Source organism: Belonocnema kinseyi, chromosome 3 (assembly GCF_010883055.1).
Source record: "Belonocnema kinseyi isolate 2016_QV_RU_SX_M_011 chromosome 3, B_treatae_v1, whole genome shotgun sequence".
Classification (NCBI taxonomy): Eukaryota; Metazoa; Arthropoda; class Insecta; order Hymenoptera; family Cynipidae; genus Belonocnema; species Belonocnema kinseyi.
This window is the reverse complement of record NC_046659.1, coordinates 20,340,761-20,358,204: the sequence shown is the minus strand read 5'-3', so window position 1 is coordinate 20,358,204 and position 17,444 is coordinate 20,340,761. Positions and strand designations below refer to the sequence as shown.

Sequence of the window (17,444 nt, the reverse complement as noted above, 5' to 3'; positions counted from 1 at the left end):
TAATAATAAAAGTCGATAAACGAAGGAATTTCAGATAATGAAAGATAATGAAAGAAACTCCTTAGGAAAAAATGCAAACAATTGTTTTGGAATGAATTCTAACAGAAAATTGAAAAAAGATAACAAAACTTTTTTTATTATTTCCTAAAATGTCTAAAAAGTACTTAAAATATTTTGAAGCGAAATGTTCTAATTTTTCCATATTACTTAACTTTAGAAAAATTAGGGAACATAATTATTTCAAATTTGAGTAAGTGTCAGAGATATTCAAAAATTTTGAAACCATTCGAAAACAATCAAAACTTGTAAAGATTTTTAAAGGAATAATTAACATAATTTTTTAATTCCAATAATTAATTTGAAAAGATTATTTTTAAACATTTTAAAACATTGCAAATGATTTCAAATATTCTCAAAGCATCTGAAAAACTTTAAAGGCATTTTTTTTAATTTTGCAGAATTAAAAAAAAAATCAGGAAAAATTTGAATAATTTTTAAAGATTAGAGATTTTAAGGTCTGACATGATTAGAAAAACAGAATTATTTTTCTAATAATCGTTTGAAAGTTTTAAGTAATTTTTTATTTAGAAAAATGTACTTTAAAAAAATTCTCGCAGATCTTTAAACACATCAAACGATTTCCTAAAGCTTAAAAAAAGAGTGTAGAAGATTTTAAAGCAAAATGCTTCAATTTGATAAGATTAAAAAGTTTAAAAAATGTAAATAATCAAGTGAATTCAGGAAGCATTTAGTAGACTTGATGAGATTCAAAAAAATTGAAACTTTAGAAGTGTTTTAGAAACGCAAGATAAACTTTAGGAACTTTAAAAGAATCTCGAAAGGTTTCAGGAGAATAAGCATAGTTTCCTAAAATGTTTAAGAAAATTTAGAAGATTATACGGAAATTTTTCTCTACATTTTTAATGATTTTTTAAATTTTTGATAAAAACTCGATAGAGTTACGAATATCCTGAAGAATTCAAAACGTTTTGAATATATAAGAAATTTTCCTAATATTTTTTAAAATCCTATAAAATAAAAATAAAATATCTTTAAAATATCCTAGGATCTTTTCTGACACATCTGATATATTCGAAAATCTTTTTTTCAATTTTCTTAAGAATCTTATAATAGTTATTTACATATAAAATTATAAATAAACTAATAATACTTATTTTACTGTATATGAAATCTTTACAAAATCTTTAATGCCTTAAAATACTTATATCAAAATTACAAAATTTAGCTTTTACAATTTTATTTTATTTGTAAAATAATTGTAATTGGACAATGATTGTAAATAATTGTAAAATAAGTCTAACAAAATTTATTTTATGAAGAAATATTTCATGATTATAAAAAGAAAAAAAATTGTTAAGGTAAGTCTTTGTAGCATTTTAATAACTAATGATCATATTTTTAGATTATTTTTCCTTGATTCTGGCCGAGGGTCAAACATGGTACAAAAAACCGTCGTGACATTTCAAATAAAACTGTACTCTCTATAAATTCATTTTTTTTAAATTAAAAACAATCATGCTTTTATAAATATTTCCAAAATTTTTTTAAATATGATACACAATGGTTTTTATTGAAAAAAACCCTGTAAATAGTTGGTGTTTTTTAAATTGTACGATATTTGTGTACCATGTTTGACCTCAGGGAATAGATTTTAGGAATAAAACTATAAAAATATATCCATTAGTTAGTAAAATACCATGAAGAATCGTCTTTCAAATTATAGTTGAAGTTGAAGAAATAGATATTTCTCTTATCCTACACATTTTTTAATAAAATTCCTTTCCACACCACATTCAAAGGAAAATTTTACAAAATTTTTTTTAATGATTAATCTTTTGAATGAGGTCAAGTTAATAACTTTTTGGCTTTTTGTCTTAAAATCCTCAAAATTGTGATTATAACCTAATATAGCATGAAAAGAGATGTATCAAAAAATAACCTAGAGGACTTAAAATTTGTTTATTTCATTAGATTTAAAAAAATATTAGAAAAATTCGATGCTTTTTGAAAGATGTTTAGGACATTTAGAACTTTGGAAGATATGAACGAATAATTGATACATTTTTTCAAGTTTTTAAATATTTCTGATACGTTTAAAACAAAATAAATTCCAAAAAAATATTTTCCACTTACTACATTTTTCTTAAAATTTTTAAAAAGCATTCAAGGTTTTAAAAACTTGACTTATATAATCTTCTAAAATTTTCACAGGAATTTTAAGAAACATAATTTTGTCTCCTTGAAATCTTTCGGAATTCTCTTAAAGCTTCTAAAGTTTATTTGTTTGAAATCTTTGAAAATCTAAATTTCTGAAAAATCTAAGTTTCAGATTAGATTTGAATCTCTTCAATTCTTCTAAACATTTCTTGAATTTACTGGATTATTTACGTTTTTTAAAACTTTTTAATCTTATCAAATTGAAACATTTTGCTTTAAAATCTTCTTCACTCTTCTTTTAAATTTTATGAAATCGTTTGATGTGTTACAAAATCTTTTTCAATTTTTTTTAAAGTACATTTTTGTAATTAAAAAAATATTAAAAATTTTTAAACGATTATTAGAAAAATAATTATTTTTTCTAATATTTTTAGACCTTCTAGTCTTCTAATTTTTAAGAATTATTCAAATTTTTCCTGATTTTTTTGCAAGTTTTAATTATTTTTTTATTTTTTCAAAATTTCCGAATATCTCGTAAACTAACTAAATTTTGAAAGCAAATTTTACAAACTAACATAAACATAAAAAAAATGGTGCAACAAAATTGCACAAGAAGGCTTAGTAAGAATTAAATTCCTTATTTTTTCTAAAATTATATAAAATGGCAAAATTACGAAATAATTTTAAAAAATTGTGATCTTTTTTTAAAATTATTTCTCAGAATTCATTCCATTTTTAGTTCAAAAATTCTGTTGAAAATACGATTGTGTGTATTTTTTTTATTTTAACATTTTTCAGTTGAAAATTCATTTTTTCCATTGAAAATAAAACTATTTTAAAAATAAATTTTTTTAAATAGCTATTCTAGTTGATAATTGAACTGTTCTGTTGCAAATTCGATTTTTTGTTGTTGAAAAAACATTTTCTAATACTAAAAATTTAACTATATCATTTTTGCTTGGATTTTTTTTTGGTAGGAAATTGACCTTTCTCAGTCGGAAATTCTTCTTTTTTGGTAGAAAATTATTCTTCTTGTTTAAAAATTCATCTATTTTGAGCAAGAATTCATTTCTTTCGATGAAAATGAATTTTTTGATGAAACTTCTTTTATTTTGGTATAAAATGGTTATAAAATGGTCCATCTATTTTTTTTGGAAATTAAACTATTTTGCTAAAAAATTGTAAGTTGTAAATTGATTTTTTAACCAGATAATGTAACCGTTTTTCGTTGAAAATTTATCTATTTTGTAAACAAAAATTTTTGTTGTTTTAAAATTGATTTTGAAAATTTGGAATTTCTGTTTTCGGTAAAAAGTTATTGGTTTGAAAATTAAATTATTTGTTTGAAAATTAAATTTTTTGCTTGGAAAATTAAATATTATGTTGAAACTTTGATTTTTTGGTGTTGATAATTATTTTTCAACTGAAAATTTATCTATTCAATTTTTTGTTGAAACATAATTTTGTTGGCGAATTATTCTTCTTTAAAATTCATATGTTTTAGATAAAAATTCATTAATTTTGTTGAAAAATCGCATTTATTTTGATTTAAAAATTAATTTTTTCAACTGCAAACTTCAGTATAAACTACAATATTTAAGTTAAAAAATGTATTTTTAAAAGCAATTTCTTAGGTTGAAAATTTAACTGTTTTGTCGAAAATTTGTTTTTTAATTGTCAAAAATCCATTGTTTACAAACAATATGACTCAAGGCATGCAGCACTAAATTTGAAATATTTGACACCCAGAAGTCTTGTCTCCTAATCTTCGCAATAAGCCTAATGGTTCTAAGGTAACTCGTGATTTCAAAACCTGAATAAATTTGAGGGAGCAGCTAGATCGTCGTCCGTGAGGTTGGGAGAGGTCAGGTTCCTGCTCGTGCATTTTCAGCTTTACACGAGGCTGGTCTTCGCAGAATTTAATTCGGAAGAGCTCGGGTTCTTGCTCGTGCATTTTCGACTTTACAGAAGCTTGGGCTTCGGAGCATTTAACAGAGCCGACTCACCGATACGCTACGTTTGAATGTGTCACTCCCGATGGAAGAGTGGTGTGGGCCGAAAAATCCCACGTTCTGGTGACACTGATGGACGAACCCTTTCTCTAGCTGCTGGCGGAAACAACAATGACACCGTGAAGCGAATGAAAAGTTGTTGGTGCGGTTCAAAAGGATCAATCGCGCAGAGCACCCGACTATCGGTCGACAAAGCGTTCCGATCACCCTAGAGTTCGGACTGCTGAAAATAATTTAGATAAAAACACAACGAAGAATCGTCAAAGTGTTCACAATGATTTAAAGTGTTGACTTAAGAATGACTTGCTGGACATTTACGACGCAAACATTCCTGTTCGTGGAGGCTTTATGGCGCGTAACCACACTCTGCGACATCAGAAACACTCAAGCACGTTTCGCATCAGTCTTTACAAAATCAAACTTCAGGACAAGGAGGTATATTAACATCCATGATCTACTTAAGCCCCGAGATCTGGCTCAAATGGATGCCTCTAAGCGTAAGGATATTTCGGACGTAGCTTGCATCAACTGAATAAGAAGATTGGATGGGAAAGACCGAATGCGTCTCATGATCAGTGTATTACTGGCTCCAGAACATCTGGTTGGTCGTTTACGGAAAGGGTCGAAAATTCCACCCGACACTGAGGATCTACCATCACACAGTAAACATTTAAACAGTTTCTCACTGACTCATTGCGCCTTCTCAGCGATCTCCCTCTTTCTGTCAAAAATCAGCCCAAGCCCTGCAAGGTAGAGACTTTTTGGAAAGTCGTTTACAAGATCCCAACACTAAAATTGGAGGAAGACACTGAGAACATAATCCGCTTCAAGAAACTTTTCGGCAGCCTCATAACACCTGAAAAGGAATGTGCATCAATCACTGTCAAAGAGGTGACGCAAATTCCGCAATGACTGTTGAAAGACGCATTGTATAAGATCTTTACAGCTATCATAAACAAAGTGATTGTTCTAAAAATTGGGCCTGTGTAGACAGAGATGGACGAACAACGTGGATCGAAAAATGGTGTAACAAGCTGCCGCTAGAACTTGCAAATTGACAGGTGTGTCTAAAAAGACGCAGAATTCCACCAACGCTGACTACCGGAAAGCTTCCGATTCAACCTCTTATGGACTTATCATCTGTGTTTTGGAAAGCATGCTGGTTCATCCATACATAGGGAGATGCATCGAGAGATTGATGTCCCCTTGGAAAAATAGATTAGACATCTTAACACTGAAGAAACCCATTTATACCTAAGCATGCCTGAGAACCGCATTCAAGACATAATATCAGTGAAGCAATCTCTGTGTAGCATATACAAGCGTCTTCTTGGATACTTTTCTTCTTCCAAACTTTTAGCGTTAAACAAGGTATTTGCGACTAACATGCTTGTCATTTGGGGTCGTTCCATGCGCGAAGCACAAGATTATGGTTCATGATGTCGCCACGAGTAATATCATGCATATACACAACAGCCTGAATATTAATTCGTCCGTTCCGCGATTATACGTTCCACGCCGTCAAGGCTGACGTGGACTTCCAAATCTCCAATGTATTCATAACATAATTATTCTGGGTACACCTTACATCATTGCAAATGGAAGAGATCCTCTCCTAAAAATGGTCTCAAAAACCAACATGAAATGCAAATAAACGTCTCTTTACAAAGTCGAGGAGCAGGTGGACGAAACCCTTGGAGTAATTTCTACCTTAGTATATCTTAACCACATTTCACGTCAAGATGTTACCAGCAATCGGTGCAGAGCATGTCATACAGATGCTAAACATCTAGAACACATAATATTTAGCTGTTCCACTTACGCGGGAACAAAGTTTCTTTCCAGGCACTATGCGGCCCTAAAATAAATTTACGACCATCTTTGTTGCTCTTACGGGAGTAAGAACACAGTTCGAGAAACTAACAATATTCGGTCAATCTTAAAAGCTACTCGCAGCGACTATAACCAAAATATGTGGTTAGAATAATGGGCCTTGTGATAGGTGCTCTCGAAGGTTTCATCGGCCTGTCGTAGTGAATCCATCGAACCCTGTGGCAACCCATGTAAGTGGGACCGTGCGGTAATTTTTCTACTTTTTCTTTTAAATTATATATGCTTATATATAAGGGTTTAGAGGCCTAAGATTCTGCAAACGCAGCTCATGCTAAAGATTGCGAGTGTCCTATCCAAAAATCGTTACATTTTTTCTTCTTCCTTCGTCGAGCAGGCGGCATCCAGACTCCCGACCCAGAACTTTTTCGGTACTCCTCGACATTTCGTTTACATAGTTACACTAGTCGTTTATATCTATGGAGCTTCCTGGGAGGTGGTTGTCCCCAAGATCGAGAAACCGTCAATTTGCTAGTGTCGGCATGAAGATTTGGAGAATGGAACGATCAAATTGAGATCAGGACAGAAGACTTACAAAATTGAATTTTTTACGATAAAATATATGTTTTTTTTCTTCATTTTTTGCTACTAATGATTGATCTTTCATCCGACTTTGAGAATCGGGAGAATTTATTTTAAATAGGTTTTGCTAAAATGTTAAAACTTTTGTGATTCTACGGAATGAATCGAGAGAAACCTTTATATTTTAGGATTTTAATGATTCTCTGATCCTACGAAGTAGATCGGGAGAATGTTTTATTATTTAGGATTTTATCATTAAATTTTCTGATTCTAAGGGGAGAATCGAGAGAAACCTTTATATTTTAGGATTTTAATGATTCTCGAATCCTACGGAGGGGATCGGGAGAATGGTTTATTATTTAGGATTTTATAATTAAATATTCTAATCCTACGGGGAGAATAATTGATATTTAGGATTTTATCGATGAATTTTCGGATCCTATGAGGAGAATCTAAAGAGTTAGTTTAATCGTGATTTTAAATTGTTCAGCAATGCCTTAATCTTACGAGAAGAACCGGGAGAAACGGAGGACGACCTGTTTAAGGATACAACAAAGTTCGGAAATTTTGGGTCGGTGACCTTAGGTGAGACTGAAAAAGAATTGGCAGCGACATTGCGCCTCTACTCCCGTAATTCTCTAACAAGGTTCCGTTCCGGCCAGTGTAGAACTGGTACACAATCCGCGCCGCTAAATCTCATCCAAGGCTCGCTCACATTACCACGCATTGAATAATTTCCGGCCAAAAAATGTAATGGGGCGCCAAGCACTTTAAATTTCAAACTTTTTTCAGGAACTTAAAGCATTACTTAATATTAAGGATTCAAAGATTCATAATATTACTGGGCCGGCTGTTTAAAAATAACTATTGTGAACTGTGATCTCTTGGTAGGAACAACGGGAAAATTACAAGAACATTAGATGCCATGCCTGTCCAATTGCTGTTCCGTGGACGTCTTATATCTTAAATACGTTTTTAAGACATCAGGCGTCCTTATACAGGAATCGGACATATTAGGGCCTCCTAGAAACCTTTCCCAAAGCTTTCAGTCACCTTAATATGACTCATGTGCCTATGCTCACTGCGTTTTTCAAGCATAAACAAATTAATTCGAAAAAGTCATTTCAACAAAATTTTGGAATTGCAGCTTACAGAAGTCGGGTTTCGCTGCAGTATTCTTCACAGATATGGACGAGTGTGCAAATAATAATGGCGGATGTCAGCACGAATGTAAAAATACAGTTGGTTCCTACCAATGTTTCTGCCACAATGGTTTCACTCTTGATGATAACGGATACGACTGCAAGGAAGGTGGTTGCAAATATGAAATCACCACGTCTGCTGGTACTATAACTTCACCAAACTATCCTGATTACTATCCGGGTCGTAAAGATTGCGTCTGGAATTTCAGCACTACTCCGGGACATCGAATAAAGCTGGTAAAATAATCTGGGTAGTTGATAAAACAATCTTTGCGTACCCTGTCATTCTATCTCAATTCGCACTTAATTAAAAATCGTTCACAACTTTGTTACGTTTAGTTTACACAGAAATATCTATTTGAAAATTTACCAGGAACCTCGAGGACTTGTGTCGTCTTTGCGACGGCCCAATGACTTAAGCGAGAGTAGAATTCTTGTTTTATTGACGTCTCGTACCTTAAAAACGTCCTTAAGACACAAGGCGTCCTCTAGATATGTTCAGATTGATTCTCGGCTCCTAAGAACGTACTCAGAACATTTTTAAAAAGTTCAAGAAAACAATACTTGTAGAAATTACACAATAGTAGAATTTACACAATGCTTCTTTACGGTTTTCTAGATTTTCAAAGTTTTTGAAATGGAACCTCATCAAGAATGTGCATATGATCACATTGCTATTTACGATGGCGATTCACCAGACAGTCTCACTTTAGGAAGGTTTTGTGGTAGCAAAGAGCCCCATCCTATTTTAGCTACCGGAAGTCAAATGTATATGGTATTTAAAAGCGATGCATCTGTTCAAAGAAAGGGATTTCTAGCGACACATATGACTGGTGAGTACGCGAATAGTTGATAAAAAATGCATACCCAATAGGCGCGGGGACATGCTTAAGCAGTCATTGGAACAGTCATGTTTGTTTAATGTTGTATCCAAGACATCACTTTCCCAAGGGACACATGCAAAATCATCCCAAAAAATCCTTAGTACGTCCTAAACGCGAGTCATGTCCCCTTGCCCATTAGACAGCCTTTCCAGTGACCATGAAACATTGCTTATTAGAATATTTTAAAACGATAATATGTAACAGCTTGAGGGTGTTTTATTTTAGCCTGTGGTGGGCATTTACTTGCAACCGAACATACAAAGTATTTGTATTCGCATGCTAAATACGGCACACATAATTATGACCATAATACTGACTGTGATTGGGCAATCGAGGCTCCAATTGGAAAGAACGTCCACCTGGCATTCATATCTTTCAATCTGGAAGATGAGTCCGATTGCAACTACGATTTCGTTGAAGTTTATTCTGGCTTAGATTCTTCTAGTCCAAGTTTCGGCCGCCTATGTGGTAACTCAGTAAGTTTTTACTGTTCCAACAAAAAAAAATATACATATCCCAGTGAGATCAAATGCCATGTATGATTCTGACACTAGCTCCCAGTAGAGCAGCGGAAAATCACATTTATGGCCACGTATTACGGCCGTGAGATGGCTGAGCACAGGGAACGACCAAATCCCAAGGATGACAACCCTCTGCATCCATCCCGCAAGTACCTTGGCATGTTTTTGACAAGTAGGTATGGCTTTGACAAACCAGTGATAGCTTCGCACCTCCGAGAGCACCGACGGCAAGAACTTTTATCTTAATCGAATACTCTGCTTACAGTTGCCCAAGCTTTCTTCTAGGGTCTTGTTACCTATCTTCCAGATCATTTCAGTTTAGAGTACCAGTTATATGTCATCTCTACCTTAGTACACCATGTCCGAATGTCACGTTAAGGAGTTACCAGTGATTGGTTCAGAGCGTCTGATCCACACTCAGAGTACTTAGAACACATACTGTCCAAGTGTCTTCCTTAAGCGTTAACGAAGTATCTCTACAGATACAATACGGCCCTATGAGTTCCGGTCATACCAAAAACATGCCGAGGTACTTTCGGGAAGTTGTGATTTCGTGGTATGTTGTGTCTACCCATCCCAGGGTCATGACAAGTGGGCCATATGCGCGAATTACCGCGGTTCTACTGGGAGCCGGTGTCCGCGACAAAAGGGATTTAACGCGGAAAAAATAGATTTTTATTTTCTTATGTCAATCGGTAGTTTCTAAGTTACTACATAGACAAACATAGACATAATAAGCATACGAGGAGACGAAACAATAGGTCTAAGAAAACCAGCCCCACCACTCAACACTACTGGCTATAACCGAAGTGGCACGATGCGAGCGGAGCTCAAGAATATGCCGGCTAAAAGTGTAGTGGTAAATGGTAAGTGTAGTGCATCCCAACTACTCAAATGCTGGTTTGCGGACTCTGCTACAATCGCCTGTCCTGTGAAATTCAGCTTTGACACATTAGGTAATAGTCTTATACACGACGCTGTCAACACATAGGCTCATAATATTGTCATGGTACCCTATAGCCATCTATCTCATGGTCATGGAAATAGGTGCGATGATGAAATGATTTATTTTTTTATCTTAAGCCCTTGAAATATTTTAGGAAATCCGCATCCAACGAAAAAAATATGTGATTAGAACTTTATTTTCGAGGGGGAAAAGCGACTCCGCAAAAATTTACTCCACACCACACCAACCGTGGGCGGGAGAGGAGGGGTAATTTTAAAACTTGTAATGGATACTTCTATTTTTTTGCAAATTGTTGACTCTTCCAGGAATGCGTTTGCAAACTATAGATAGAAAAGACAAACGGTAGGTTTCTTTGGATTGGGTAATGCGGGTTAGATATTGTATCTTTGCTCTGTTCTTTCGTGTTGGATTGAGTATCTTAGTTTCTTTGATTTTTATGATTTGGGTGTGCTGCTTATGTTCATTCAAGTTCGCTTGGTTGATTGCGTTTATTTCATTTAATTTCGTATTAATTTCGTATTAATTGCGTATTATTTCATTTTCATTTGCTTGTATTGGTTTGGATGGGTTAACCAAATCTGTTATTCAAACCCAAACCAACGCAACCAGAACCACCAACCAAAAAGAATTCAACAAAATGAAACAACAAAATGAAATGAGCGTAATCAAGAAGGCGAACCGAAACGAACGTGGGCTACACGACTAATGCAACCCGAACGAACGTAAGCAGTATATCCAAACTACCCAAATCGAAGAAACTAAGAAACCCCATCCAAACCAAATTAGCATACCTAAGATACCAAATCCGACCTAAACGAACTGAAGCAACATAATAAACCTTAAAAAATCAACCCGTACTAAAAAACCCAAACAAACCGTCCGTTTGTCTTTTTTATCTCTCATTTACAAGCGCATTCCTGCAATAAAAAATATAGGTTTCCATTTGAACTTTTAAAGTTATTTCCTCTAGCCTCAGGTGGATGGGATGCGGGGTAAATTTTTGCGAAGTCGATTTCCCCCCTCGACAATAAACAGTCTTTATTACAGACATTTTTTTCGTTGCATGCGTATTTCTTGAGATATTTTAATGTCTCAAGATAAAGAAAACACCTCGTATATATCAATATAAAATAGTTTAAACAGGTTATATACATGACCGACCGCGAAGAAAGAAGCTTAATGCGTCAAAGCTGAATTTTACAGGATGGGCGATTGTAGCACAGTCCGTAAGCCAGCATTTGAGTAGTGGGGATGCGTCTGCGAAATGCACCCCCTCCACTTATCACTACACCTACAGACGCCGTATCCGTGAGATCCGCTCGCATTGGTCGGCTTTGGCTTTACCCAATAGTGGTGACTTAAAAACTTTGCATTGGCGTAAGAAAATGAAAATTTATTTTTTTCGCATTAGATCCTTTTCTTCGCGGATGGTCCCACACATACACACACGCGCGCACACACACGTGGACGCGCAGCAGATATACATTTATTTACTCATTTACAGAATACCTCCGACATCATATCAATGAACGAAGCACTGCTTGTGAGATTCAAGACAGACGATACGATATCGAATAAGGGTTTCGCTGCTACATTTATAGCGATTGATCGTCAAGACAGTGAGGAGACTCTTGGTGGAGAGGAAGAAGAAGATGGAAATCTTTGATTTAAATCTGGGGTCAGAAGGAACAGATTTTTTCTAAGTAACTGTGTAAGACTGGCTTTATTTGATAGAATTGTCAGACTCCAAGAAAAAATATCCAAGGGGCAAAAATGTGAAATAAATAATTCATTTAACACAGGACATGAATGTAAAAAATGCAGGTAAAAAGGCTTGAGCTAAAAAGAATGGAAAATTTTTAATCTCTAGAGTTCCTTTTCATTCCACCATTTTAATTCCACCAATAACGGGATCGAATAAAGTGAACATCCGATTCCTTTCAATGCAGTTCAAAAAAGTACTATGGGCACTGAGATGGATTGAAGAAATGCACAAAAAGGACCCCGTCCTTATGTTTTATGAAGTTATGTTAAATTTCCGAGGGACTTTGTACGCGAAATTTTTGGGACATAATAAATAAAAAAGAACCAAAGATCAATTTAACAATTTCAATTCTGATAAGACTGATTTAGACACTTTGACAGAAAACCATTACCTATATATTTAGTGAAGGGTTATTTTCCAATCGTTTTTACTTCAAGCATTCTTGCCAATAAAGTATGAAAATTAATGTAAGAAGCTTTGAAAGCGAATGAAATATAACTGTGAATAATGAATTTTGCGATCTAATATTAATATGCGCATGTTTAATTAAGAAGAACCTAATCTCTCAATCTTAGCTTCTGAGCTCTATGGTCTTTTATCGATTATGGCAAACATGGACCATTTCAGCTCTTAAAATCGATATTTCTGAGTTCCTCTGCATACTATTGGTGCGATCCCACACTTTTCCTTCTGCCTCGCCACTAGTTTTGTATACACTTTAGTGCTGTACGTTTCCAACGTGAAAACATCTACCTGGATATTCACGTAGAAATATACGTAAGACTCGGGTGGTATTTTAGAACAATTCACATCACTTTTTAGGTGGGCTGTAAATATCCTAGTAGAAGTGTTCCAATATATCATAATAAAATTGGTCCTTATTCCAACAAATGCACTCGTTTTCTTGAAAAGAAATATTTATACCAGATTCTCTTTTAAGCTAATGAGAGGAGTCTATATTCTTCAAATTAAATTTCGGGATAATTCCAAATGATAAAAGTGTGGATTTATTGCTACAAAGATTACAGTTTATTCATAATCATAGGTGGTTGATGCCTCCAAACTCTACCCTAATCCTTGTCAAAAATGATGAACAACAAAAGTTTAAAACGGAGCAAAGGTTTAGTTTATCAGATCTCTTTTTTATTGTACATTTGAAATACAGTTACATCACAACAGTAAACAGTATAATATCATCATAATTATATGACATTTACATTTCCTCAATAAAACTAAACTTCATATCAATGTAAAATTAAAGAGATTCCCGACTCTTCGAGATTCATAGTAGCACTTCTCGAGGAGATTTCGTGCTTTTAAGAATGCGTGCATACAGAATGTAAAAAAAAAGTATAAGTACTCACATATGTAGATTGTAAATATAGGTGTGGGACAATCGTATTTGCAAAGGTAATTGAACCGCACATCTGCAGTTTCACATGGCTGTGTTAAGAGCACTTAATATTTTACAACTACTGATATAAAAAATACGTAATATTATTCCAATTAAAGTAATTATCTACAGTATACAGTTGTAATAAAAGTAATGGTAGAAGAAGTATTTTTCATTCCACTATTCCCCGAGGTTCACAGAGTACGATAACTGCGATCCGTCCAGGCCTTGTAGAACTTCCATGAGAAAGCACCAATTCCCACAAAGCAGGTAGTAAGAATGATGCCACCTGAAGTAAAAAAAATTTTAGTTAAAAGAGCTTTTATTGAAACAAATTCACCAAAATGAAGCATTTTTCTATTAGCGGCTAGTGATCAAATAAAAATGGAATACGTTTTCAATTTTCTTTGTAAGATAATTTCACAAATTACTTTATTTTTAAACGTATGTTTAAATATGTGTAAGTTATTGTAAACAAAACTTATTAAAATAATTGTAATATGCAAGCTTAATGCGTTCTTTTCATCAATAATATGGTTTTACAATTCTAATAAAAACTTCATGAATAAAAATAATAAAAGAACTTTTAGCAAAAAAGAAAGTTTGATAATAAAAAACTTGTCTTGATTATAATTCTATACTGAGAGAAAAACTCAAGTTTGCACATTAGTATGAACATGTCTGATGCGTTGTATCAGATTTTTTGTATTGCTATCCGAGCCAGAATGCATGCATCTTAAGCATGGTATGTCTTGTTCTGAAGAAGTACAGCATTTAATGTTTCGAGCGCAGACTCGCCGTGCGAGAAAATCTATCAATTCGCGGTGCTATTTTACCTATGTGAGTTTAGAAAGGGATTCTCACAAAGAAGGTCTTAGGCCAAGCCTGCTGGCAGCTTGCTGTGTGCAAGTTGGAACCATCAGCGCGCATGCGCGAAAAGCCTTTTCAAGAATTCGATGCCCAAATCGCGTGGATTTCTTGCAACCGTAACAAGGTAAAGTGATAGCTTCTCTCACATGGAGATACTGTTTATAAAGTTGTGTCAACACACGCTTTATGTTCTGGTAGTATAAAGATCTGTGGCCCTAAAAGTGCATATGTTGAAGCAAATATTGCACGAACGTCGGAATTCTTGACTTGTTTTTAAGATATGTGCACACTAGGCTGGTCCAAAAAATTTTTTTTTCAATAGTCCACTTTTCTAAATAAAATGTTTTGTTTTTTTATTTAAATAACCAATGTAATGGATTATTTTTCATCCCGCACAACACTCAGACTGTTGAAAAATATTTAAGTAATTTATTTCACTAATCAAATTAATTTTACGCATGTCAAATAAAAATAATCCAACTGCGGCTATTTAAATAAAATAAACATTTCATTCGAAAAAACGAGTTAGGGAGGCGAAGGGTATATTTTGCAAATAAATGTATAATACTGAGGTATATAAAAATATAATTTTGACTCGAAAATTATCGTGTTGAAATCATATGAACTTTGCTAGCAGAATGTACAACACACATTCTGCATGATAAAACTAACACAAATTTAAGATTTATTAACCTTAAGTTTTATTTAAGCAAAATCCAGGCATATTCAGCAAAATAAGAATGTATATTGGACATGAGCAAAAGTATCTTAGCCCCCAAGTTTAATTGTTGTTCTTTAATCCAAAATTGAACCTTCTTTCACATTTTTTGATCTTCAGGTATAACAAATTTCACTTTAAAATTGATACTTTAGTAGGTGGTTTCCATATTTTCGGAGATGAAAATCTTTTGATGAGATAAAAATTGCTAATAAATCGCAGTTTTGAGGTTTGGCATTTGGATACGACTAAGTTGGTGTTTTTTATTTAAAAACGCTACATTTAATTGGTCAACGTAGTTTTCTTTGCAAGAAATTTAATGAACTTCAAACCTACTGAATAAACTGTTTAATTAATGCGTCCTGTAAATTAAATTACTAATACGAATACCTAAAATTTGTAATCGATCGTTATTTTGACATTTTCGAAGCTCCAAATACTGATCTTTTTCAATAATTTATTTCCCATTGAATCAGTAGGTTTACGATTAATGTAATTTTTGTAGTAAAAAATAAAATTAATCAAGTATTACAAAATCCAAATTTAGCTGTGTACGAACCCTAATAAAATTTGAAATAACTGGATTTCTACAAAACAGAATTTCAAAATTCTCTGACTATTCCCTGACCAAGTTTTCATTTTCCCGGACCATTATAAATTTTTCTTTAAGTACGTAACAACCTTATTGTAAATACTTTTAGAGCCGTAAGTTGTACAAAGTTTTATAAAGGGTCATCGAGAAATTACGTAAGACATACGTAAAATTCGTGAATATCCAAGCAAATAATTAAGTTTTCAACACAAAAATGCAAATGAACAAAAAATGCAAGATTAAAATTTTCAGTCAAAACAATTAATTCTCAATCAAGAAAAAAGAAATTTTCCAAGAAAAAATGAATTTTCAAGATGAATTTTTGACTAAAAGATCGAATTTACAATCCAAAAATATGCATTTTACAACAAAAATAATAAATTTTTTTATCAAAAAAGTCTAGTTTTGAGCAAAATAAGTAAATTTTTAAATAAAAGAGACCAATTTTCAACCAAAAACACAATAAAGTCCAATCTTGATACAGTGTTTCCGAGAATTGACGTCGCGTCGCTAATATCCCAGAGAGGAGCTTCGGGGGGGGGGGGGCTCTCACTTAGGGGTAGAAAAGTATAGTTACAGTAAGGCGCTGTATTCTAATAGCCTAGCTGTGTAACTGCGTCATGACGTTTCGACACTTCACTCGAAGCGCGATTCACACGTGAATAAGCACGGTAGCGAGCTCAGGTCTAGCAGCAGTGAGTATCTGATGCTTGAAGCCAATTGAAGCCGATGGGACTGATTCACTGATTGAATTATTTCGTGCGATTGAGTAACCTTGTCTGTGAACTTGAGAACAGCGCCATCTGACACACAAATATATGCAGCGAAGTAGTTCCTCGAACTTATGGGAGCAATGTTACTGAAAAAGAGCAGTGAATTCATTTGAATAAAACATGTTTTACTAAGGTTTAAACTTAATTATTTACTATAAGATTTCTTGCCAATATTTAACTAAAATTCAATTTTCTTCTCAATTGATGGTACTGTCGTGGGCTCTCGTCAACAGGCTCTATGATTTGACACAGAAAACGAAAAAGAAGTATTGGGCAGACACAGATAGAGAGAGTTTGATCGTTTAAAAACGAAGACCTGTTATTGGAACACATTCGGATCATCTATCTCACATGGTAGAAAGAGAGGACCGATCGACTTCAAGTATCGGACTCCCACTGTAGTGTTTTATAACAATCAACTACAATTAATCTAATACTTATCGAAGTAATTGATTTTCTGTTAAACAATTTCTTCGTATGTCTGGTTATAAAACTGCGTCGCATAAATTGTCCGACTATACGCAGAAGTTTTTTTTTCTAAGCGTTTGCTCAACGGTCCGCAAACTTTTAACAGGAAACGCATTTATTTTAACGTGTAAGGGCGAAATTTCTTTTTAGTTTCCGTTAAATATTTAGCTCAACCTTGTCTCTGTATTAGAAAAACAATTTTCAAAATATTTTTATCACACAGAAAAATTCAACGGAAAAGGTTCATACGCCCGTAACTGTTTACGTTCCGAGGATCTGGATTTAATTTCAAAGTCAGCACAAAATCTACATTAAATTCAAATTTTTTAAAGAAGTAGCAACAAATTAAAAGTTTGTGGTAAGGTTTTGTTTCTCAAAAAATATATTTTAATTGAAATAAAGCAATGAAAATAAAGAAAAATGGTTATGTTACTGTTATTTAAAAATTAAGTTACTTGATCTCATGTAAAAAATATATATTGAAATACTGAAAAATAGAATTTTAATATAAACATAAACTAATGTTATACATTCATTTGACGTATATGTCCAGAAAACGCGGTAAATGGAATCTTATAGAAAAATAGAATGAAATTCAAATAGTAACAACAATAATCTGCTTTTTAAGAATCTTAAGTAAATAAAAAATAAAATTTTGTAACTGATATGGGACCATTCACAAAACACCC

General features: G+C 33.4%; 2 protein-coding genes across 3 annotated transcripts in view; one reads left to right on the top strand and one right to left on the bottom strand.

Moving 5' to 3' along the window:
- The window catches only part of LOC117169393 (tolloid-like protein 2), a 519,229-nt gene extending 506,776 nt beyond the window's left edge, over positions 1–12,453 (top strand). Inside the window, exons 12-15 of the mRNA XM_033355754.1 lie at positions 7,750–8,041; positions 8,424–8,637; positions 8,914–9,164; positions 11,681–12,453. Coding sequence (XP_033211645.1) covers positions 7,750–8,041; positions 8,424–8,637; positions 8,914–9,164; positions 11,681–11,842 — 919 coding nt within the window. The 3' untranslated portion in view covers positions 11,843–12,453. The remainder of the gene's footprint in view (positions 1–7,749; positions 8,042–8,423; positions 8,638–8,913; positions 9,165–11,680) is intronic.
- Positions 12,454–13,053: 600 nt separating this feature from the next.
- LOC117169394 (sialomucin core protein 24-like) overlaps positions 13,054–17,444 on the bottom strand; it is a 147,313-nt gene continuing 142,922 nt past the window's right edge. For both annotated transcript variants that reach the window (XM_033355757.1, XM_033355759.1), the window contains exon 3: positions 13,054–13,623. In XM_033355757.1, coding sequence (XP_033211648.1) covers positions 13,529–13,623 — 95 coding nt within the window. In that variant the 3' untranslated portion in view covers positions 13,054–13,528. The remainder of the gene's footprint in view (positions 13,624–17,444) is intronic.